The sequence below is a fragment of the Genypterus blacodes genome, unplaced genomic scaffold (assembly GCF_046128005.1).
Source record: "Genypterus blacodes isolate CSIRO-AG114 ecotype Tasmania unplaced genomic scaffold, CSIRO-AGI_Gbla_v1 ptg000008l_1, whole genome shotgun sequence".
Lineage (NCBI taxonomy): Eukaryota > Metazoa > Chordata > Actinopteri > Ophidiiformes > Ophidiidae > Genypterus > Genypterus blacodes.
In genome coordinates this window covers 1,056,372-1,080,000 of record NW_027466822.1, presented here as the reverse complement: position 1 = coordinate 1,080,000, position 23,629 = coordinate 1,056,372, and the positions used below count along the sequence as shown (strand labels likewise).

The 23,629-nt window shown below is 46.3% G+C and overlaps 1 protein-coding gene across 1 annotated transcript in view; it reads left to right on the top strand.

Annotated features, from left to right (window-relative positions):
* Positions 1–4,169: 4,169 nt before the first annotated feature.
* The window catches only part of plcl1 (phospholipase C like 1), a 51,645-nt gene continuing 32,185 nt past the window's right edge, over positions 4,170–23,629 (top strand). The window contains exon 1 of the mRNA XM_076155569.1: positions 4,170–4,937. Within this exon, the coding sequence (XP_076011684.1) occupies positions 4,767–4,937 (171 nt within the window). The 5' untranslated portion in view covers positions 4,170–4,766. The remainder of the gene's footprint in view (positions 4,938–23,629) is intronic.

Sequence of the window (23,629 nt, the reverse complement as noted above, 5' to 3'; positions counted from 1 at the left end):
TTGGTCTTAAATCATGGGATAAATATTGATTCAATTTATTTTACAGCCTGTTCGTCATCTCTAAGAATTTTAAGTGTTATTGTGCAAAGCGCAGGGTCACAATGCTGATGTGCTGCCCCCTATGGGCCAAATGGGGGTCGGGGTCCAAATTAGTTTGAATTCAACTTTTGTTTTTTAATGGCAGCAGATATTTACTCCATTAATATATGATCTACGAGTCGGTTTTTCCACTATGTGATGTTTAATTTGGTTTTGGTGTTCCTGGTGGTGATGAAGTTTTCTTGGTGACGATCAGAGCAGCGAGGAGAAGCATGGTGGTTTCATTGCTCAGCCAAAATTGGTTAGATCCCCCGGTAAACAAAGAATGGGCGAGGGTGGAATATGGTCATCCAAAAGAAAATACGTTTTCATAGAAGCTCTGCCAAGAAATGTGTGACAGGTGCACAGTTCCAGCTGGCATGTGAGGTTTCCTGTGCAGAGGGAGCAGATGTCTGAGGGAGAAAGTCCCAGTTTAGACATCTTTAGCCCTGTAAACTGAGGCGAGCATTTTAAGTTTGTGCATCTGGTCGTAGTAATTGTGACCAAGTGAAGGCTTCAGGTTTCAGGATTCTTCAGTTTTCAGTTTATCATACAAACAAACCATATCAATCTCCACAGGAGCTAAAAAGATGCAAATGGCTGTTGCCGCTACCTCAGAGCGTTAGACTGGGGGGCCAGGACGCCACAGCACATTTATGTGCCAACACACACTTTCACCAGGCCGCAACCAGTCAGGCCCTCAGGGATCCATTGGTAACACTCAAATGCTCTCAAATGAACAAATAGAACAGATTAAAATGCACTGATCAGCTGGGAGAGCAGAGCGATGTTATCATTGTGACCATTGCATCTGTTAGTCTAGATCATTTTCCACTGGGCTTGTTTATTACGATGTGATGAGATCTCCGTGAGACGCTGAATAGAGACAAATGTGCGTATTAAATGATTTGACACAGATGCTTAGCCAAAATAGATGAATATGTGTATAATATGATCCTTCTGGTGTCACAATGACATTGAAGGAGACAACAGTGTATATTGTCTCTCATCAGCCAAGGACACAACAATGAAGGATTTGTGTCTCCTTGTGTAGGGTGGAAAGACAAGTTTAGCGAACAAGGAGCGCTTCACAGAGCAGGTGTGAGATGCTGTCACCCTGACCCAGCCGAGAGAGAGAGGGAGTGAGGAAGAGAGAGAGGGAGAGAGAGAGAGAGAGAGAGAGAGGGCACACCACAATCTCCCCAGAACAAAGACCTGCACCTCCCTTAAGGGCAACAACACTTTACCACACACTTGTTCATAAACATGAATTTGGAGGCGCCGGTTCATAAACTTAAACATTTTACAAAGCGTGTACACTATTTAAAGGAAAAGTTTTAAATAAGTTTTCAAATTACAAACAAGTTGCTTTATATTCTGAAGAATGGAGTGAATGTTGGAGTTGACCTTCGCTTAGCTGGTGTAGAAGCATGCAAAACAAAGGGATGAAGAGCGATCAGCCACCCAGGGGGAGATGATCACTGCTTCCTGATCATCTGTCTACATGATGAAGAGTCACGTAAACAAAGGAGATGCAAGATAAACAGGCTCTAATATGTTTAATATGTTGTTATGAATACACAAAAGTAACTCAGCCATTGCACTTTTTTGCAATTTTGAAGTACAGCTGCTTTTCTGTGCTTTCTTTCTTTCTTTCTTTCTTTCTTTCTTTCTTTCTGTCTTTCTTTCTTTCATTCTTTCGTTCTTTCTGTCTTTTTTTCTTTCTTTCTTTCTTTCGTTCTTTCTTTCTTTCTTTCTTTCTTTCTTTCTTTCTTTCTTTCGTTCGTTCGTTCGTTCGTTCGTTCGTTCGTTCTTTCGTTCGTTCTTTCTTTCTTTCTTTCTTTCTTTCTTTCTTTCTTTCTTAGTATATAGTTGCCCATGTCGTTTGTGTGTTTGTTTGTTTCTCTTTAGGACAGAACAAGACAAAGTTTGTCATGGCTCGTCTGGCCTTGATGGTGGTATGTGCTCTAATGCCGGACGAGTAGTATAGTGTTTACGTACTAAGTATTGAAGTACTTGTGTTTGTATGGTTGTGGATATTCAAAGCGAAGAATAAGTAGGAGTTAAGGGTAGAAGATGACGTGTTCTTTGGCACTGTGGGTTTCTTTCAAGGTCCTGAGGGGGCTTGCAGACGAGAACAGCATGCACCTGTCTACTGACCACACTCAACATTTACACAGACATGTACACACACATACACACATGCACACACACGCACACACGCACACACACACAGACCACCAAAAGGCCCTCCCTATGTGGTGTTTCTCACACTATGGTGTCAGCCTTGCACGGAGGCACGAGTTTCAGTACATCTCACCTGAGTCACACTCACATCCGTCCTTGTGCCTTTTGCTGATTTCTGGGTTGTGGTCAAAATCTGAACGCTAAAATAATTGGTTAAAAACACTCACCGTCACTTCTGTGTGTAATGTGACAGTTGTTTAAAGGTCATAGTAGCCTTTTTGACCCAGACGCCTCACTTTCTATCTGTGGCTTTTCTCTCCTGTCTCATTATGAGAAACAACAAACACGACAAATTATTTTCTTTCCACGAACAAACGCTGGTTCCACAAATACCAACAGTGAGGTGCGACAGGTGAGCACCAAGTGCTAATAGGCTTCACCCTCTGACCACATTCCACAGCTGCATGGCTCCAGGTACACACATCTTCAAAAACTGGAGGATTCAGGCAGGCAGAGGGATTCAAAGTCACAACATAGTTATAGTTTGGATGTAGGTGTCGCTGAGATGGAGACAGAGTCACTTTGTTTACCTTGTAGCATCAAACTGTGTATATAAAGTATAAGAAGATCTTGCTCATATTGGAGGTACCAGGGGTTTGAGAGCCTGCCCTTGACTGAGAAAACTAAGGATCATGTGGCTGTATCTGCACCCTGCTGATGTGTCTCTGAGCAAGACACTGAACCCCTGCCTGCTTTGTTTCTCTCTCCCTGACCCTGACCTCTGACCTCCCTGGAAGGGGGTGACAGAAAAGGCAATATCGCCACAGTAATAAATAATGTATCACAATTTTATTATACTTCACACTGCCCACTATTCCTCACTGGCCTGTCTGTGACAGTGCACCGACTCCAGATGGCCAATAACAAAAGGTCAGGGGTCAGACATGTACCTCAGACAGCTAAATTAATATGGATGCTGGCGATACACGGTCTCACAACTAAAAGACCCAGATAGCTTTCTTTGCTGTATTGGATTAAACCTTCATTAAGGCTCATAAATGATGAATACAATGACTGTATTGTGAAAGGGTCGCTGAACTCACTGAGAATTAACACCCAATCCTGCAGCTCTGTTTTATTTGATTTGAGACACTCTAGTTATTGTTTTGCTTTTCAGGTTGGCTCTCATGGCTCTCAACATGGGGTTTATCTCACGTTTAGCTACAAAAAGTGACTCGTATCTGTGAGTAGACCAACAATATAACACCAAGGAGACGCTGATGTTGTTACTTTTCTGCTGGAAGTGTTTCCTAACACGTTGGCCAAATTTGAGAAGCTGATGGTGTACAAGACTGTGAGCCTCTGAGATTAATAGTTCTGCCTCCTAATCGTAACAAAGGACATAATGAAACTTCAACTTACACTGTTGCAAGGTTTATGCATCTATATGTACGACTGATATAAAGAAAATTGCAAATATAACAACGCAGGATATATTATTACATTAAATTGAATATTATATTTGAATATATTTAATTCACATATTTCACAACGTTTTGAGTGATCCAGCTTGCAAACACACAAATAGACAAACAGGTAACAAACATAGTAAATCCTCTAATATCCCCGATTGCACTGGAGTTTCCCTGGTTGTACCTCCTCCACACACCGGCCTGTGAGCCTCTGGCCTGCGGGGAGAGGTGAGGCTCGTCCGGGTCTCTGAGTCTTGAACCCTCCGCCCGTAACGAACCCGCCTCTACCGCCGCCGCGCCCTCGAACGGCCGCGCTTATTGGCCGCGTCACACGTCCGTCATGATTCGGAGGCAGTTTGGGGGGCGGAGACCTGGAGGGAGGCGGAGGCGGCGGCGGGTGTGTGGAGGCGGCGCGGCGCTGCTGTCATTTGTGTTCCTTTATTCTCGCCTTAAGTCTCCAGTTGTTGCATAAACTACCACCGACGCGGCTGCAAGCAAGTGTGTCCGGCCCGACGTGACGCGCGGCGCGGAGCTCCTCACCGTAACAACTCCGCGCCTTTCTCTGCACTTTGACACCGCTGTGTTTGGGGAGAAAAGAGTCGGTTTCGGGTGTCCTCGCTACCTCCGCGGGATTGTTTTGAAACATTTCCTCCACCATTGCCGCCTCATCTCCTCTTTCCTGTCCTCTTGTGCGCGTTGAGGTGAAGCATCTTTTTGGCACGCGCACACCCGTGTCTCGATACGGTCGAATAGCGACTTGTTGCGCTTTTCCGGAGCGAGCGCACCGGGTCGCGTCGTCCCTCTACCTGCGTGTAAGCGCTTTGATTTCAACTGGAGGAAATAAAGTGTTTTGTTTCTAAATTGGGAAACGGAGCCACGGAGTTACACATCTGATGCTGTAAGACATTTCTCCTTTAAATGGCATCATCCGCGCGCACCCAAGACAAACTTTATTCAGGTCAAAGCCGACGACTTGGTTGAATTTCCCCCTGCGTGCCGCTGTTTGAAACCGAATCCTCCTTTGTCGACATGTCTGAGCGCGACGGATACGGAGACGGCGACGGAGCGCCAGACTGCATCCCGCCGAGGGTGTCCCGTGGCCGGCGAAGCGGTGTCATCCTCCCCGGTGGCGGCCAGGACTCCGACATCATCCTCCTGGAGTCCGTGAAGGCAGCACCCCGCCGGAGCAGCATCATCAAGGTGAGGGAGCCTAACCTGACACCACTGCACCCTGAAGGCAACACAAGTCTGGACAAGAAATGGCAAATGAATACACAAACAATGCGGTTTATTTTTTATTATATCATACTCTTATTTTGGATAGTTTGTGGGGGGGTGAAAGGTCAGTTTGTGTATGTTTTATTGATGATAGATTCTGTAGATTGTGAGATTGAAGTGATGGCTCGAAGTTTGAACCTTTGACCCTGAGGCCAGTTGGCTGCTTACTTGCTTTTCACAGCTGCACATCTCATCTCATGACCTCCATTGGCACATCAGGCATGTGTGCATAGTTTGATGTTTCAGATTCAGCTCAGTGTTTGTCCTTCGAAGTTGCCACACTGCATTCTGAGATGATAAGACAGTTATGCAAGGAGAAAACTATGAACACATAACTTGGAGTCCTCCTGTAACACTAAAAGCTTTGAGATTAAAGTGACCCACAGCGTCAGACATCGGGTTACATTCACAAAAACAAACACCATTGCAAACCGGGGTTCACTTGATCTGGATCTGAATCAGGATCTCCCTCATAATCTACCCGACCCTTGACACAATCCCACAATCTACAACATTTAATGACTTTTCACTTAAGGAGAAGAAGTAGAACATCCCCTTTATTGATCTAAAGTTGAGAAATTACCTTTTCCCTTTACTAAATTTGAGTAATCTATAATCCTTTTCTGTAAATCTCTAATAATCCGTAATAATATTTATTATTGTGATTGACAAAGAACACCTTCACAAACTGTATGCTCATTTACATTTGCCCTCTGACCCTCCCTGTGACCTGTAGCGTGTTGTTATGATTGGATTGACCCTGCACCTACTGACCTCTGTTCTTGTGATGTCATGCTTTTCCACTATCACCTGAGCTCAGGTTGCAGGTCACTGGACCCTTAACAAGGGCAGTGGATGTGTGTGTGTGGGGTGTGTGTGTAGGTGTGTGTGTGTGTGTGTCGAGGATCATGTTTGGGGATCACTACCTTTAGTGTCTAACATGTCCGCTCAATAGGAACCTCTCTCTATCAGGATATGCGTCACGTGTTTAAGAAGATCATTTCACCCGACGGAAATCCTCCTCCTGTGTGAGGCGAAGACGCTGCAGTCTGTCACTCTGAGCCACTGAGCTTTATGACCTTCTCAGCCCAATCTCCCGCCGGATACTAATATCCCGCTACATATTTCATGTCAGCGGTCAGTCGCAGGGGAAGGCGAGGATTCTTGTCCGGCTCATCTCCCGGCTCTCCAGTAGCAGGCTGTGAATCGGGGCCCATCTGGAAGAACCCGCCTGAACACAAACGTCCTTTGACTGCTACTGCCGGGGAGGAAGTAGATGAAAAGGATAGGACAGATGGGAGGAGGAGGCGAGGATGAGAAGAGTGATGTCAATGACAGGCACCGTCAGCTGTGACAACCAGAGCCGGGTATCACGCCTCGGTACTGAGTGATCTGTGTCCTTAACACCAACCATCAAATAGTGTCAAATACCAAAACAAGGCACTGAAATGTCAAATCAGGACCTTGAATCTTTCCACTTATTGTTTGATTAGGTTTTGAATGATAGTTACCCAGCCGGTGTGTACAACTAATACACACTGTCTTAGTTACAGCCACACATCCATGTTGTGTCTTGTCAGTGCACAGAGCAGCACAAAGAATGCATCACTCCCTGTTCCTCCCTGTTCCTTTGACCTGAACCACACAGAGGCACTTCACCGATGATCAAGCTGCCACCACGGATTCACTCTACTTGTTTAAACAAAGATAATCAATTGAAAATGCATGTAATCGATTATTGGGCAAAATTGTGACCGCACACTCTAACCAAGCTGATGGTGGTCATGAGCCATAAAAGCTTTCTTGCCAACCATGAAACAACAAAGAGGATACAGCGTTATGTGAACCATGGGAACGCCACAAACATCGTACGTTTGGGAACATTTCACATAAAAAACAGCTAATGCAGGAGCTTCCGTCTCCTGACAGCGCACCTCGGGTTGTATAGGATCGTTAAAGACGATGATACACACGTTTAATTGACGCTAATACCAGGGGAGCGCTAAGGTGTTGGAGACGGCACGCGATTGGCTTTAACGTCCACGTGATTGATGTATTTGCCGGCCTATCTCAGCCTGAAGAGATTAAACGGCGCTCACACTCAGTGAACCCCAAATGGTTTTTATAGCCGCACTCATCACCTGCATGTAGACACTCGCACCTCTAACACACACACACCGACTTCCAAAAGTGACGTGTTCTTCTTTCGGGCTCGGCTTGCGATGGGTTTGTCACGATGCGACGCACCGCTCAGTAGTTTAGATTTTCATACGGAGGTAAATGTGGCAGGTTTTCAGTCCCAACAGCAAACAACACGGCGACTGATTTGAGCCATCGGAACCTTCAATCAGAGAGAAAGGAGCTGATCAGTGGCAGGTGAATGGGATTGATTAGGATGAAAGCCTGCCATTCTTGTTGGTCTTTCATTGAGCTGGTGTACCCCCCCCCCCCCCCCCCCCCAATCCACTACAGCTAAACACTCCTGTAGTAGATTGCCATTGTCACTCCAACCTCACAGTGAAGACAGCAGAAGCTCTCTCCTCCCAGAACATCTCCCTATTCTCAGGGAAGGCTGCAGGCGGGATTACAAACGAAGCAAAAAGCGAATCACACACACACACACACACACACAACACAAAACCAACCACTGCACACAGACATCTTATCAACACACACACGCACGCACACACACACAGTCCCATGCGGGTAATTAAGGCAGTCCTCCTTCAATCTGCGAGGCTCTGAGATGTTGCAGCTCCCGCGGTAATTGCACCTTCAGCTGAAGTGCCCCGCGCGTTGGAAAGGGTTAAACTCTTCGTCTCCGTCATCGTCTCCGCCGTCAGCGAGACACACGCGGAAACCACGCGTGTTAGAACTCTTGATTGCAAATGCAGTCGATTTACTCCGGAATTGAAATGCTCCATCAGCTCTCAGTCGCCGTGAGCAGCGTGTGTGTGTGTATGTGTGTGTGTGTGTGTGTGTGTGTACTTCCTCACCTGCTGTGCCCCCCCCTGGTAAGCAGAGTATAAGAGGAATCCTGTTTACTCCATCAGCCCCATGCATGTAAACAGACTGGCCGTGTGTGTATGTTTTATGTATGTTGTATTTATGTTTGAGGTGCAACTGGGACCCGAACCGGTTCCATTCCGTGTCTCAATCTGGTGTAACGTGTTTACACGGACGCTGGATGTTCCATCGCAAGCCATTGACATGTGTGAGACGGCAGATACGTTGTGAGTGGTCCTGTGGCGGGAACTCTAGGTGTTATGTTGACGCCCTGCTCGGTTTGCCGCTCTGTAAATTCCTTAGATACCTGTCGACACGGCAACGCCACAAGACCAAGTATCTTTTTTTTTGCAAACTGGATTTGGTAACCGTTCAAATGTTTGACTACTGTATTGTGGAACTTATCAAGAGATTTTTAGAGAACATAATGTTACGGCACGTATGCATGTACAGTACACACACACACTTACACACACACATACCCTCAACTGTCTGCATGAGCGTGTGCTTGTCAGGAAATGGAGATAAGGTAAACTCGGATCCTTTGCTAGATTGGAGCTTGCTGGCAGCGACTGGCTTCCATATTATTAAATAACACCTGCTTCTCTGCTTAAACGTGTCAATTCTGTCTGTTAAGTTGCAGACAGGCTGAAGCTGGGCGATGTTGATTCTCTCAGTTGTCGTTGTAGCTGTCGTTGTTGCTTTACTCATGAGAGACCGAGAGTTGATCATCCGTTTGACACTCTCAGTTTCACTTCCTCTGCCACCCGCCGTCGTTCCGGGCCGCTGTCACCGCCGCGTGGATGAGCGCGAACGGGCGCCGGGGCGTGCGTTACTGGGGGCGTTAATCTCAATCATGTTAAAGACGTTAAGCTGCAGCTGCTATATTAATTTTCCCCCCAGCAAACCATCAGCAATTAGCTTACGGCGTTAAGCGGGCAAAAGGCAAACGTGGCGCTCAGTCAGACAACGGTGCAGGATTAACGCCACCCCAGATTAAAGCACACACGCACACACACACACACACACACACACACACACACACACACACACACACACACACACACACAGGTTTCTAGGATGACACTCAGGAGAAAGCTCTCTGTCTCTCTGCCTGTCTCTGCCTCTCTCTCTCTCTCTCTCTCTCTCTCTCTCTCTCTCTCTCGCACTTTATCTGTCTCTCTCTCTGTCTGTCTCTCTCTCTCACACACACTTTATCTGTCTCTGTCTCTCTCTGTCTCTCTCTCACTTTATCTGTCTCTCTGTCTCTGTCTCTCTCTCTCACACTTTGTCTGTCTGTCTGTCTGTCTCACACTTTCTCTCTCTCTCTCTCTGTCTCTCTCTGTCTCTCTCTCACACACTTTATCTGTCTCTGTCTCTCTCTAGCTCTCTCTCACTTTATCTGTCTCTGTCTCTCTCTGTCTCTCTCTCTCACACTTTGTCTCTGTCTCTGTCTCTCTCTGTCTGTCTCTCTCTCTCACACTTTGTCTCTCTCTCTCTCTCTCGCTCTCTCTCTCTCTCTCTCTCTCTCTCTCTCTCTCTCTCTCTCGCTCTCTCTATGTCCGTTGCTGTTGCTTTTGGACGGCGTTGCCTCTCTGTGTCACTTTAGTTCTGTTTCGTCTTGCCGCAGGATTTCCCCCGGTCGTTTCATTTTTGTGAATATTTCGCCAGCTTCTTCCCAAGGAATCATGGGAGTGTGGGAACTCTCCGCTGTCATCGGGGTAACAGATTATTAATGCCTTACAAATGCCTCAGCGTCCCTGGGCTGGGGGTATCAAACTGAATCCTTTTACGATATCGATCGAAATGTCCCAGTAGAAGAAAAGGTCTCATCTCTAACTTTCATTCTGGAACATGAGATGAAGCTGAAGTGAAGCAGTGGCATAATAAACAGAATTTCATTTCATTATAACAACATTTGAAATCCTTTTACATGTCCAAATACACACGTCCACTTCTGCCTTCCTGTAGCATCGCCGTTCACACTGAGTGGGGCTCTGTCCCTTCAAGGTTCCCATCTCGATACGTCTTCTTTGCACTTCATCAACATGTTCACGTCCCTCAGCGTGTCTGACTGGAGGCGTCAACTTCACGTTAAGCACACGTTAAGCACACGTTAACCCTATATGTTACCATAGAATAAATGAGTCACGATGTCTAGAGATTTGCTCTATTGGAGTGTTTTCTGAGCGGGGGAGATTACACGAACGACTCTTCGAGGATTGTAATTGGCGGCTGTGTTATGAAAAGTCATGGAAACGTAATGGAATTTGCCACGAGGGCCACGGGAGGCCACAGGAATGGGAGCTCTGTTTATGTTTGATATCAGTTGCTGGGTTTATTTTGGTCCCTGCTCAGACAGAGGACCATGTGGGGTTCTCATCCCCGCTCTCCTCCCTCTCTCTCTCTCTCTCTCTCTCCCTCCCTCCCTCCTCCGCCCTTCTTCTGTGTTTTTGTTTTCTTCTCCCATTCTATTTTTTTCCTCGATTCCCTTTTCATCCCGTATCACTCTGCATGCTCTATTTCTTGTTGTTCCTGCATTATTGTTATGTCTTTGTTTCATTTGTGTTAACCCCCCCCCCCCCCTTCTGCTGTGCCGAGAAGCGAACAATGATTTGTTTACAACCCTCTCCTGGAGTCCAGTCAAGAGTAATGACAATGTAACCCGTGTGTGTGTGTGTGTGTGTGTGCGCAAAGTAATTAAGGCTACTGAGGGTGCCTCTGTCTCCATGTATCAGTCTGCTCCTGGTGCTGCATCTCTCTGGGAGCACAGACCACCTCATTGCAGCTGCTGGTCAGGAGGCTGCCTCAGTGTGTGTGTGTGTGTTTGTGTGTGTGTGTGTGAGCGCAGAAGAGACAGAGCACATGTGTGGGTGTGTACATAACACATTTGTTATTTTTAAAGCTTTTTTTCACACATGTTGTTAACTGTATCACACTTTTAACATTCACACCTTCTAAAATGACCGCTGGGGTTATAAACGGCGGTTTGCTTCAGACTAATCGGGTTCTCGCTTCCTTCCAGCGAGTCGTCTGCACTTAAAGAGTTTACATGCAAACACACACGCGCGTGTCGACACGTCTGTACAGCGGCTGATTCATGTGGCGGCTGCGTGTCGACCTCATCACAGACTCAAGACCATTATGTCCACGTCCACGTCACCTGGTGGATCACTTGTCGCCCCCCCCCCCCCCGATACATCCCAACCCATTCAATTCAATGACATCACCGTGGCACTCCATCGCTCCATGGCTCCATTGTGTTTGCTGCGCTTTGGACTAAAGGTCCTCAAGGCTCCCAGTTGTATACTCGAGTCTAATCCACTTTAAGTGCCTCAGGGCTCAGGTCTGTGTGTCAATGGGCGGTCATTCATAAAAGTAAGGAGACCCTCTTACTTTCTTCATGTTGAAATATTGTGGTATTCAAGCCCACTTAGTCCATTATTCAGTTTAGAGAGGAAGGAAGAAGCTTTGATATGGCATTGCTGAAACATTCTAGTGGCAGGACAGAGACACACACACACACACACACACACACACACACACACACACACACACACACACACACACACACACACACACACACACACACACACACACACACAGACCTTCATAGAAACCCTCCATCATCATACTGGTCACTGTTTGCAGCAGTAAAAAGCAGACTGACCTTTTCTGTAACGGGGCAGTAAGTGGATTGATTTATTTGCCTTTAGGTTAAAACAACAAATCACCAGCTAAATAAAGCCCTGTTTATTTTTGGGTTCGCGGTTCAGGCGAGCACGCAGGGGTATCAGGAGAACATCACTCAGTGAACAGCGCCGCACTTGAGCATCGTGACATTGCGGCGCATAAAGGCTTATCGGCCCAGCCTGAAGCCTCTTGTGTATCTCGGCACTCTGCACCTTATCACCGCTAAATAAATGTCTCAGTCGCCATTGTGTCTGACACGGACGCTGCGGCGGCTCAGTCAACACGGGCGCTTTAGCGGTCTGAACTGTCGCCTCAGCCGCAGTGAGACACGTACTGGTCCGTCTCGTTCGGGTTTCTTGAAACTCTTGAGGGATCGATGCTTCTTAAAATGTGTGATTGTCTATTTCCAGACAAACGAACCATTTGAATACAACACACCTACACACACGACTATAAAAACACCTCCTTTCAGTGCAGTGTCATAGGAAGTGGTTGTAATCAAGAGTCTTGTGCAACTAGATTAGCCAATTGTTCAATTGTTGGTTCCCTGTACACTTTTATGGCGTTATCCTTCATCTTTGCATGTCACTTCCACATGTAAATAAGAGCCACATGTACCAACAAACAGGTTTATTTCCACATATAAGTGTGGAAGTCTGAGGGGAAAGGAGCAGAGTCCATGTAACCTACTCACACCTGTTGAGTGTGAGTGGCAGAGAAAAGGAAAGGAAAGATGAAGAGAGATTTAGTTGCTTTGTGTGTTAGAGGGGGAATGATAAGTGAAGCGGTGACCTTCACTCCACAGTTTGTCTTCCAGCACCGGAATCCAAATGTCAGTGCATGAAGAGGATTTGGGACTTAAATAGCTGGAAAAACAAGCCTGTTTGTAGGCGACTGGCTGTTTGGGCAAAAAGTGGCAAGGAGAGGAGGGGGGGAGGAGGGGAGGAGGAGGGAGGAGTGCAAGCCGCTTCTATCTACATATCATTTCCTGTTTAAACCCCCCCACCCCACACACTCACATAAACAGATCTCTGGGTTGCACAGCTGCCTCTCCTGGCCCTCTATCACCATCACCGCGCCAAAAAAAAAGTCCGATACAAGGTGGAGATGACACCAAAACGGGGAGTGAAGCGCTCCTGAGGCGGCTCAAAGGGAGGCAGACACAGAGCAACACAGAATGTGTTTAGACAAGCTGTACAAGTGAAGCACAAAGAACAGAACGTGAGGGAAAACGCTGAGAGGAGAGGAAAAAACAGAGATGCATCAGATGCACCCTGATGCAGAGAGAGAGAGAGAGAGGGAGGGGGAGAGAGAGTGAGTTTGTGTGTGTGTGTGAGAGAGAGAGAGAGATCAGCAGAGCATGGTGTTCACCTCAGGGTGGGTATACTGGGGGAGACTCTAGAGAGGCCACATGTTGATTTGTTTTGCTGTTCTGGCATCAGCCTAGAGGGTACACACACACACACACACACACACACACACACACACACACACACACACACACACACACACACACACACACACACACACACACACACACACACACACACACACACACCCACGCACAGACACCTGTGTGCTGTGTGCGTGCGCTCGTGCACACACACACACAAACACACTCACACACAAATGTGATCTATCACTGTGTCATGAGTGTGTCTGTGACTTTTGCGATCAAAATCCCTGATGTTGTTCCGGTAGTTTCCCTGAGTTGTGCAGCACATTTCTGTAGTTTTCCCTCCATTACTTGCAATTTTGAAACTTTTCCAGCTTTAAGAGATCTACATGATGAACACACACATTCTGCATAGAACACCCTTTATTCCTGACACATTCAAATTCAATTAAAGAACTTGCACAACGTGTTTCAGCTGTAACACACATCACATCTCCCAGAACGCGCAAGTATAATAATACACCAATACGTTGCTTTTATTACTGTACGATGACTTCTTGTGTGGTGGTGTATTTGAGGTGACGTATCCCTTTACCTCAATCATTTACAGTCGTTCTTAATCATTATTTCCACTGACATTTAGGCCAAACACAATTATGTTCGCTTATGCAGAAAAGTGACTTTGCCCCCACCGAGGATCAGCATCTGCACTCGTCTCATCGTCGTATTTCTACCACAACAAACCATCAAATTTAACTAGTTCAGTTGATGAGGCAGTGTGTGTGTGTGTGTGTGTGTGTGTGTGTGTGTGTGTGTGTGTGTGTGTGTGTGTGTGTGTGTGTGTGTGTGTGTGTGTGTGTGTGTGTGTGTGTGTGTGTGTGTGTGTGTGTGTGTGTGGTGTGTGTGTGCGGTGTGTGTGTGTGTGTGTGTGACGCCAGGCTCTAGCAGGGAAAGGAAATGGAAAGGCACAATCTTTGCATTTGTTTATGAAATGTGTCTTTAAAATGGACGATAATGCAGTAAATGTGCGTAAAATTGGGAAATTGTGGCGTTTTCTTAAATTTGCATTAAACTCTTTGTAAAGCTGGAGTGACTAAATATCTGATCTGATTGTAAAGCACAAGTGTTTGACAAAGATGTTGATTTGAGTCAACTGTGTGTGTGTGTGTGTCTGTTTGTTTATATGTGTGTGTGCGCACTTGCTTGCAGTTTGTTTACAGTTGTGATGAAACAGGCTTAGGTTAGCTGTAATCCTTTGTGTGTGTGTGTGTGTTTATGACTTTGAACAGATGAATTCTAGTGCATCTGCGACACTGTACATGTGCATTTCTGAATGTGTGTGTGTGTGTGTGTGTGTGTGTGTGTGTGTGTGTATAAAGGGCATGTAGCTCTTTTATAGGGGAAGGAATGTTGTGTGTCTGCCAGCATGTGCAGCTCCAACTTCACCGGCGTAGATCCCTAAGCACCATACTCACCAGCTGCCATGGCAACGGCATAGAGGACCCGTGACAGCCCCCCCGACCCTTTCCCCATCCAGTCCCCTCCCAAATTGTGTGTGTGTGTAAGTGAGTGTATGGGTAGCTGCAAAGGTCTTATAAATATCATTCAAGTGTGTGTGTGTGTGTGTGTGTGTGTGAGCAATATGTCATTTATCCAGAACTGAATTTCTGTTACGTTTATGGGGTTGGTAGTGAAAATCCCTCTGAATAACTGTGACTCCATGTGACTCCAGATGCTCACAGTGTGTTTCACTCTCTGAACTGGAGCCCGAGACTGTGCAGAAGAATGAAATCACATTTGAACCACATATAGAATCCACTTTTCCTCCATTCCAGTATAGTCTCTACAATATGCAATCCAGCAATAATGAACAATAAAGCAAATCATTTCTCAGTGAGGCCAGTTCCCGACGCACTCGAGTCTGACAAGGGCTCTAGTACTGTAACGAGAGGCTCAGAGGCCAGGACAGAAAGAGTTAATAAGCTGATCCAGCGAGGTGAGAGGGAGCGTTCAGGCTGTAAGATGCCAAATCCAAATCCAAACGCTCGACGGCGGCTGGAAAGCTCAGCGAAAGCGCAGATGTGTGGGCAGGCGAGTCTCACTGGCAAGGTGCTCCCAGTTAGCAACCACCCCCAGGTCCACGCCAGCCAAGGGAACCTGGAATGCAAAACACACACACACACCGACACACACATGCACACACGCGGGCCCAACGCCAGGGGCAGCCAGGGCCGATGCAGTGTTCACTCGGTGTTGCAAATATGCGGCCGAGTCATTGTTGAGCAAGTCTAAAGTCAAGCCTAACCAGATGAGACTTGATGAGACTCGTGACTCGGTTGCCACCTCTTGTTGATGTTGTGGCACCAGCTGTAGTGTGAAGGAGCTCTTGCGATCCATTTCCCTGAACGCACACAATCAAACCCATAATACGTTTAACATGCAAACTGTATTGATTGTTTTCCATCTGCACTGTGATTAATGCAGAATGTAAAATGTAAACAAGGACAGAATCAATGGGATTCTTTGCTTCGCTTAGTTTGAGTGTGTGTGTGTGTGTGTGTGTGTGTGTGTGTGTGTGTGTGTGTGTGTGTGTGTGTGTGTGTGTGTGTGTGTGTGTGTGTGTGTGTGTGTGTGTGTGTGTGTGTGTGTGTGTGTGTGTGTGTGTGTGTGTGTGTGTGTGTGTGTGTGAGGAGAGTCCACCAGGTGAGGAAATGAGGCTTCGCTCTGATTATGATGTTCCTGACCATTAAATATCGACTTTATTGCCATAATCATAATTGAGGTTTTAATGTGGATATAAAGTAACTGAATGAGGTCATAGGTAGATTATCCCAATTTTGTTGTGAATGTCATACCTTCTTCAGTGATAAACAGTAATTCTATCACGCAGTCCAGTGCAACAAATATAGCTTTAGAGAATAAGCGTCTAAGCTTTGTTGACAGTGTCGCAGGTGTGTTGATTTAGCTCTCAATTACATCATAGCTGTCCCGTGTGTGTGTGTGTGTTATCATCTCGTATCCCACCATCCACTTCACATCACATGTAATAAAACCCTCAAACACTTTCTCCGCAATGTTCCCAGCGAAATACTTTGTATACAAACACAACGGACATATAATGATTTTCACCTGCGCACAAAACTGTAACTCCCACTCACACGCTTAATGTGTCTATGCACGCTCTCTCTCCCTCTCTCTCACACACGCCCACACACATGCACACACGCATGCTCAAACACACATAGGCCAGGTAAGAAGTGGTTGTTGTTCTTGGAAGCAGCCATCAGTATAGTCACTAACAGGATTACTGCACTAATCATCTTTCTCTATCCTTAAGGGCCCTTTTTACATCTACTCAACTCGCTCGCTCGCTCGCTCACTCCCTCCCTCACTCCCTCTCTCCCTCACGCACTCACTCACTCACTCACTCACTCACTCACTCACTCACCCGCTTACTCACTCACTCACTCACTCACTCACTCACTCACTCACTCACCTGCTTACTCACTCACCCACTCACTCACTCACTCACTCACTCACTCACTCACTCACTCACCCGCTTACTCACTCACCTGCTTACTCACTCACTCACTCACTCACCTGCTTACTCACTCACTCACTCACTCACTCACTTCCTCCCTCCCTTTTTTACCCACTTCCTCTCTCCCTCACTCACTCACTTGCTCACTTCCTCACTCACTCACTCCCTCACTTCCTCCCTCACGCACTCACTCACTCACTCACTCACTCACTCACTCACTCACTCACTCACTCACTCACTTCCTCCCTCACGCACTCACTCACTTCCTCCCTCACGCACTCACTCACTCACTCACTCACTCACTCGCTCACCCGCTTACTCACTCACTCACTCACTCACTCACTCACTCACTCGCTCACTCACTCATTCACTCACAGACTTGTGTTGATGTATTCTGGTCTGCTTGAGCTGCAGGTCTAAGCTACATGCTGCTTAGTTTGGGACCACAGCTCGTTTGCATATCCTCCATGTTGCATCTATTTAGAGTCCGTCTGTGTGTGTGTGTGTGTGAGGAGTCTCAAACGTCCAGGGGGGCCTCGTTCATGAAACAAATTCCATTCTAAGTAGTGATTTCTGTGGAAACCTCATGATCAAGCAGTTATTTATACAAACATATGCTGACTTGCAAGTGATAGTATCTGTTCAAACAAGTGACTTCCTGCAGTGTGTGTACAGAGGAACAACTGGTAAACAAATCCACAAGTTATGAGAAAGAAAGAGTAAATATAAAGTATAACAATAATACAACTTTTATTTTGTTGTATTTTCCAGTAAATACAACATAAAACACAAAAAGCCATAAACTGTGACTCGTCTTAATACCTGATGTAGAAGAGATGAATGTTTTAGATTGATTTGAGTGAAAGTGAGTTGTGAAGGACATAACCTTACACACATTCTGTATATTGTGTGTATATTAAGAACATCTCTATGTGAATCTCTTGAGCATGAAACATATACGTCCATTTCCTCCAGCTCCTCCTGGGGATCCCAGGATATTCCGAGGCCAGATGGGATGTAGGAGCGTCCCTCTTCCTCGTAGATCTTCCCAGCTGGGCGTGTGTTGAATACCTGCAGAGAGACGCTTTTGATATTCGCATATGTTGCAATTTCATACACGTTTATTTAGGTAGCTGCCTGTGTTTTCAAATTCCTGTCTAAATGTGAGCAGACGTTATGATGTAATCATCAGAGCGAGCCCTCTCTCTCTCTCTCTCTCCCTCTCTCTCTCTCTCTTGTCAGCCGCTCCTCTGGCACTGGGCTTGATTCAGCGTGGCAGATCGAGCCTGAGATCGAGAGGAAAGTGACAGTGACAGAGTGTGTGTGTGTGTGTGTGTGTGTGTGTGTGTGTGTGTGTGCTGGATTCAGTGTGTGAGCGGCAGGAGGGCGGGAGGACAGTGGAGGACTTTCAAGGCAGAACTTGCTGTGAATAATTATGTTTCATGTGGGGGCAGCAGGTGAAAGAAAGGAAAGAGCGATAGAAAGAGTTTTTGACAAACAAAGGGATGAAATCGGATCAATATATTAACCGTTTATTACTGTATTCTATTATAAAAGAACACCTGATTGATGCTGAAGGATCAAATAACACGTTCTTCCTTAATAAAGGGAAACAAGGAGACATAAACCAGGAAAATTATTGAATTTATTTGAATACAAAAAGAACACTCGGTTTTTCATTATAATAATGTCATTGTTTCTACTTTTCCTTCATTATTTCTACTTTTTCTGCGCCTTAGTTTAGTTTGTCTTTATGAAATACATACATTGGCTCCGAGCCTCAGTCTGATGAGTCAGCGGAATGTTCCTGCTCACTCTTGTTCTCAGGCTTTAGTTTGATGACGCGACGTACAAGAATTCCCCATTTCCCTCCTGGCTTATGTTGCATGATTTATAACTTCTATATTATACCTCCAACTACCCCGAGGTCCCTCTTCATGTCCACAGCGGACTCAGCTGGGTGACATCATGAGTGCGGAGAGAGCGTATGTCCTTTTTGATTAGGGATAAGACAATCACAACACAATGAGGTCAGATGTAGAGTTTCATCAGAGAGAGATGAGAAGCGGGAAGGAAAAAGCAAAATACAACAGATATTTCACAGTAACTCGGGCTCTAACCGAGGTGAAGTTACACAATATGTTTTCAACATACTTCTAAATCCATTATAAAATTCACTTTGTCCACACGAAGAACACATTTCTCTCTTGTAGTCATTTCGTTTGTTGAGTACCAAGGCTGAGTAATATTTCGGCTCGAGTCCTGAAAACATCTCACCAAAAAACCTTGAAGCCTTTTTTCTAAGCTCTGGTTAAACTTGAGCCATTTTGGAGAGAGATGATGAAGGGATAGACGTGAAAGCTCGGCTCTGATTCGGCCCCTAAGATGACACCCACCACCCACATCTGCCTCACACACATGCTGCCACTCGCTAGGCTTGTTCATCATCGTCAGTGTTTCTAGTCCGAGGCTACAGAGGTAAAGTTACATGTTAATGTCAACGTATGCGGCACTGAGGAGTTTGTCTATGGCCGTCTATTGTATGGCCGTCACACACACACAGACACGGCGCTGGAGGCTGTGGATTGTGTGAATGGAGGTGTTGAGCTCATTGTGTTGGCAGACGTGCAGGGTGGAGTGAACCAAGCAAACATCTCCTCATTAAAGACACGCAGGCCTCGCTGCTCGCTCATCCTCTGCTCTATCACTTCAGCTTCAAATGGAATCTCTTCATCTATTAGGCTCTCTCTGTCTCTGTCTCTCTCTCTCTCTGTCTCTCTCTTTCTCCCTCCATTTCTATTGCTGTCTCTCTCTCTTTCTCTCTCTCCCTCCCTCTCTCTCTCTGTCTCTCTCTGTCTCTCTCTCCCTCTCTCTCTCTCTCTCCCTCTCTCTGTCTCTGTCTCTGTCTCTCTCTGTCCCTGTCTCTCTCTCTCTCTCCCTCTCTCTCTCCGAGCAGGCATTTCCTGTACGTCACCCATGACCTGTAACCCTGAATGAGAACATCGTTGGTTGGTTGGTTTCCTTGGTTACCAAGAAGGGAAAATACAGGCTTCTCTGGCTTCTCCATCTGCCACTCTCTCATATACACACACACCCATTTTTTTTCAGCAGACTTTAGGAGGGCCTGTGTGTTCTTTTCGCTGTTCACTCATGTCTTCTCCTTCTCTCACCCTCATCACCTACCCTTCATTCCCGCTTGTTATGGCGTGGCAGACATGCAGGAGTGATGGACAGATGAGGGTGGGTGAATAATGAACAGGTAGAGTGACAGGACAGACAGGAAGACAGGAGACATGGCCGGTCGGCCAAGGGGATTCAGTTGACCTTAGGAGTTGTGCTAATGAGGCTGCCGGCCTCCAGATTCTCTACCACAAATTCCAGAGGAAGGAAGAAGTCATCGAGCCGCATTCATCAATGTTTCTGTCAATTTAAAGTCAAGGTTTTGTGCATCTGAAGATACAGAACACAAACAGACCCTGGTGAAGGCAGGGAAAGGCAGCGTGTTTCAATGCCACATGGAAAGCATCACAGTGCAGTAAATGGATGGATGCCAACACAGAAAGTGTTGGCATTTTGAGTAGTCTGCGTGACCCGAGTCAAGCTCTGCCTGTGGTCCTCCATGCTGCCAAAGAGAAGCTACCCTCAAGCAAAGAGATGTAGAGAAGAACGTGGGAGGGTCTCCAAACTGCTTTATGAAATGTGCCTCCACACGGTGAAGGGTCACTGTGCTGGATGCTAGACGGGCATAAATCTACTGTTGCAAAGCAGCAAGACACATTAGACACATAAATACATAACTGGCACACACACACACACACACACATATGAAGAGCTCATGACTGCAAACCAGCCCTGTGCCTCTCTTCACATGCAAACAAGGGCTAATTAAAATAATTGCTGCTTTTTGGCCATGAAGCGATTTTTCTCTCCTCTCCTTCCCCCGGCCTTTAAAGAAAAAAATTGCTGCTGCAGGAAGCAAGGCATCATCAAGCATCTATTCATTCCTGAAATATCACCCCCCTCCCCTCATACAAATCTCCTCTCTCTCTCTCTCTCTCTCTCTCTCTCTCATGCTCATCCAGTAGCGCCTCATTGCTTCCATCGAGTCATTTTTTTTGGCGAACGGCACCTCGGAAATCACGTCCGTCTCTCCGTGTCAGGTTAATTATTATCATTTACTTTTCAAGGTGCCAGAAGTGTGTTTAGCGTGTTTTTAGCTCAGCCTTTCAGCATCGCCAAAGTAGCTCCAGTGAAAATGTCACCCACTCGTTTGTTATGCAACCTCAGTGGCTACCTGGATCATCTTGAATCGTCTTCAGGGGCGTCTGTAGAATAATATTTGCCAGAATTTGTTTGAGGTGAAAAAGACTCTGAATACAATGCTAAACTGTCGATTATCCATATTTGACCCTAGCGGCAAACGCTCTGAGAATAACTCTTAATGGGTTAATGGGTTAGCCTCGACCTTTGCGGGGATTATATTTATTTGGGAATGTCAGAAGACTGGAATTTGGATTATAGTTTCATGATATTCAAATTTATGGTCATATATTAGTCATTCTCATTACAAGATATGATTATCTACTGTTCTCCCATCCAAGAGAACGGATATAATGTGTGTATGTGTGTGTGTGTGTGTGTAGGTCATTCCAATATTGTCGCAGCCTTCTGGTCTTTTATTTTTGGTAAAAACGTCAAAGCAGAATGTAGAAAGTGAGGAAGAAGACGAAGGCAGAGTGCGGAGCGACGTCAGGACCTACTGCACACGGCTGCAGTGTGTCAGTAATACACTCTAATTAGTTCTGCTGTATTAGCGAGCACTCCTGCTATGTTGGTGCTATTTGAGCTCGCACATGCTAGCAGCCTGTGACCTCCAATCCCATTAGCCCTCGTCTCCTCTCTCCGCTTAAGTCCGCGCTGACACTTTGACCTGAGGCTTCCATTGATGATTTGCTGCGGTATCACAGCGCTAATCTGCTACAGCTCACTGACAGGATTACTGAGATACACACTTCGCTGTACTGTTATGTCACCTAATACTTTCTTTACCTACTTATCCTGTTCCACATAATGTGTGTGCGTGTGTGTGTGTGTGTGTGTGTGTGGTGGGTTGGGGGTGGGGGTGCGTGGGTGGTTTTGCACAAAGATAGATTCTAAAAGACTTAGCAAACAACACCTAATAGCTTTCTTTTCACCGGAGGAGCTCAAGGACCTTTATCAGAATGTTGGTGTACAGGAACGGGACGCATCTAAACTGGAGGTGGGGGTCAGGTTTGTGTTCTCCACTCGTGTTGTATTGTTTGGCCCCCGAGCCTTTGGGTGCTCGCCCATGTGACCCCTCTCATTCTGCCTCCCAGCTGGGTACCCTTGATGGATCGTGTAGAAAATTGCCAAGGGTGAAGGTGGAGCTAAGCTGGAGTTGGAGAGTGGGTGGGATCAGAACCTGGATGGCAGTTATGGACACAGGCTCACACTTCTTTCACGTGCTCCTCCTTCCCTTTTTAGAAGCTTCGTCCTGAAACGTTACCAGGATTTAAGACTCCCAGCTGATGCGTGATACAGCGGATGATAAACTAGCACCTGTCCATCAGCGTGGCGTGAGAACAAAATACCACATGACCCTTGGAATCCCATTAAAATGCCGTGTTCTTCATATTGTACCTTGTTCCCCTTTGACTGGATGCTCAGCATAATCAGGGATCCAGAGAGTGTAGGTCATTATTTATAGATTAAACACAACTCTTAATAGACTAGGCATCACTAATTAGTAGTCATTAGCCTGGTGTGATTGTTCTTCTACACACACACACACATGCCTGTCTGACTCACCTCTTAAAGACCCTCCTGTCCTGTCTCTCCTCTCTCTTTAGCTCACTGTCAGCATGGGCGAGCAGGCAGGCAGGTTCTCTCTCGCTCGCTCGCTCGCTCGCCCTCCTCTATCTCTCTCTCTCTCTCTCTCTCGCCCCGACTGTCTCTCCATTATGCCCGTGCGTCGTAAACATTTCAGTCACACTTAGCTGCAGCGCCAGCTGATTTATTTAGCGCCGCTCCATATCTGCCAGTGCACAAATTTGTCCTCTCCATCTCCGTCCCCGCCTGTCACCCCCGCACACTTTAAGTGCGTCGTTGCATGCGTTTACACACACACACACTCACCACATATCTAGTCGTGCACATAGACCGTTGCCTGTGACTATTGTGCTTTACCTCACTCTACTAGTCTCAAACCATTATTTTGTCCAGGTCCCACTTTAATCACACTCTACATATACTTTGTCCTTTCCTTCTCTCTCTCTGGTTCGATCTGTTTGTCTTTCTCAACTTTTCAACTGCAGGAAACATCAGATCTTTTGAGGTTTTGTCAGCATTACACCTGCGAGGCCCTTGTATCTTATTTTAACCAAATCAGATGGTTTAAGACCAAGGAAGTGACATTTAAAGACTCTCTCAGGAAGTTACGCTTCAGTCATTTCCGTTTTTTTACGACATCTCAAGAACTAGAAAGATAACTATAAAACTAATGGATGTAAAAGCGAGCCCCCATCACCGCAGAGACCCCGGCTTTCTCACAGTACCTCCGTCTCTTTCATCTCATCCCACTGACGCAATTGGCCGTGTCCACATGTGGGAAGGTGTCAGAGAGATTGAGGCGGAGAACTTCCTTCTCTCGCCGGTTGGTTGGGCTCCTCCTACACGTTTCACGCACCAAGCAAAGGCCCGGCAAGACGACACGACGCGGCGTCATGTGGCTGTCGTGCCCCGTCCTCAACTGGGCAAAAGGGGTAAAACGATGACGGCGGCAAAGTATCAAAGGTTAGCTAAGCAATAAGCCAATGTATGTACCCCAGTAAAAGCGTGTGTTTCATTTAAATACCTCAAAGGTTTCCAGAGTACCTGTGGTTCAAAGAGGTAAATAGTCTCTTGTGATGTTCTCCCTCCTTTCGCTTTTATCTCCCTCCAGTCCGTCGTCTTGCCTTG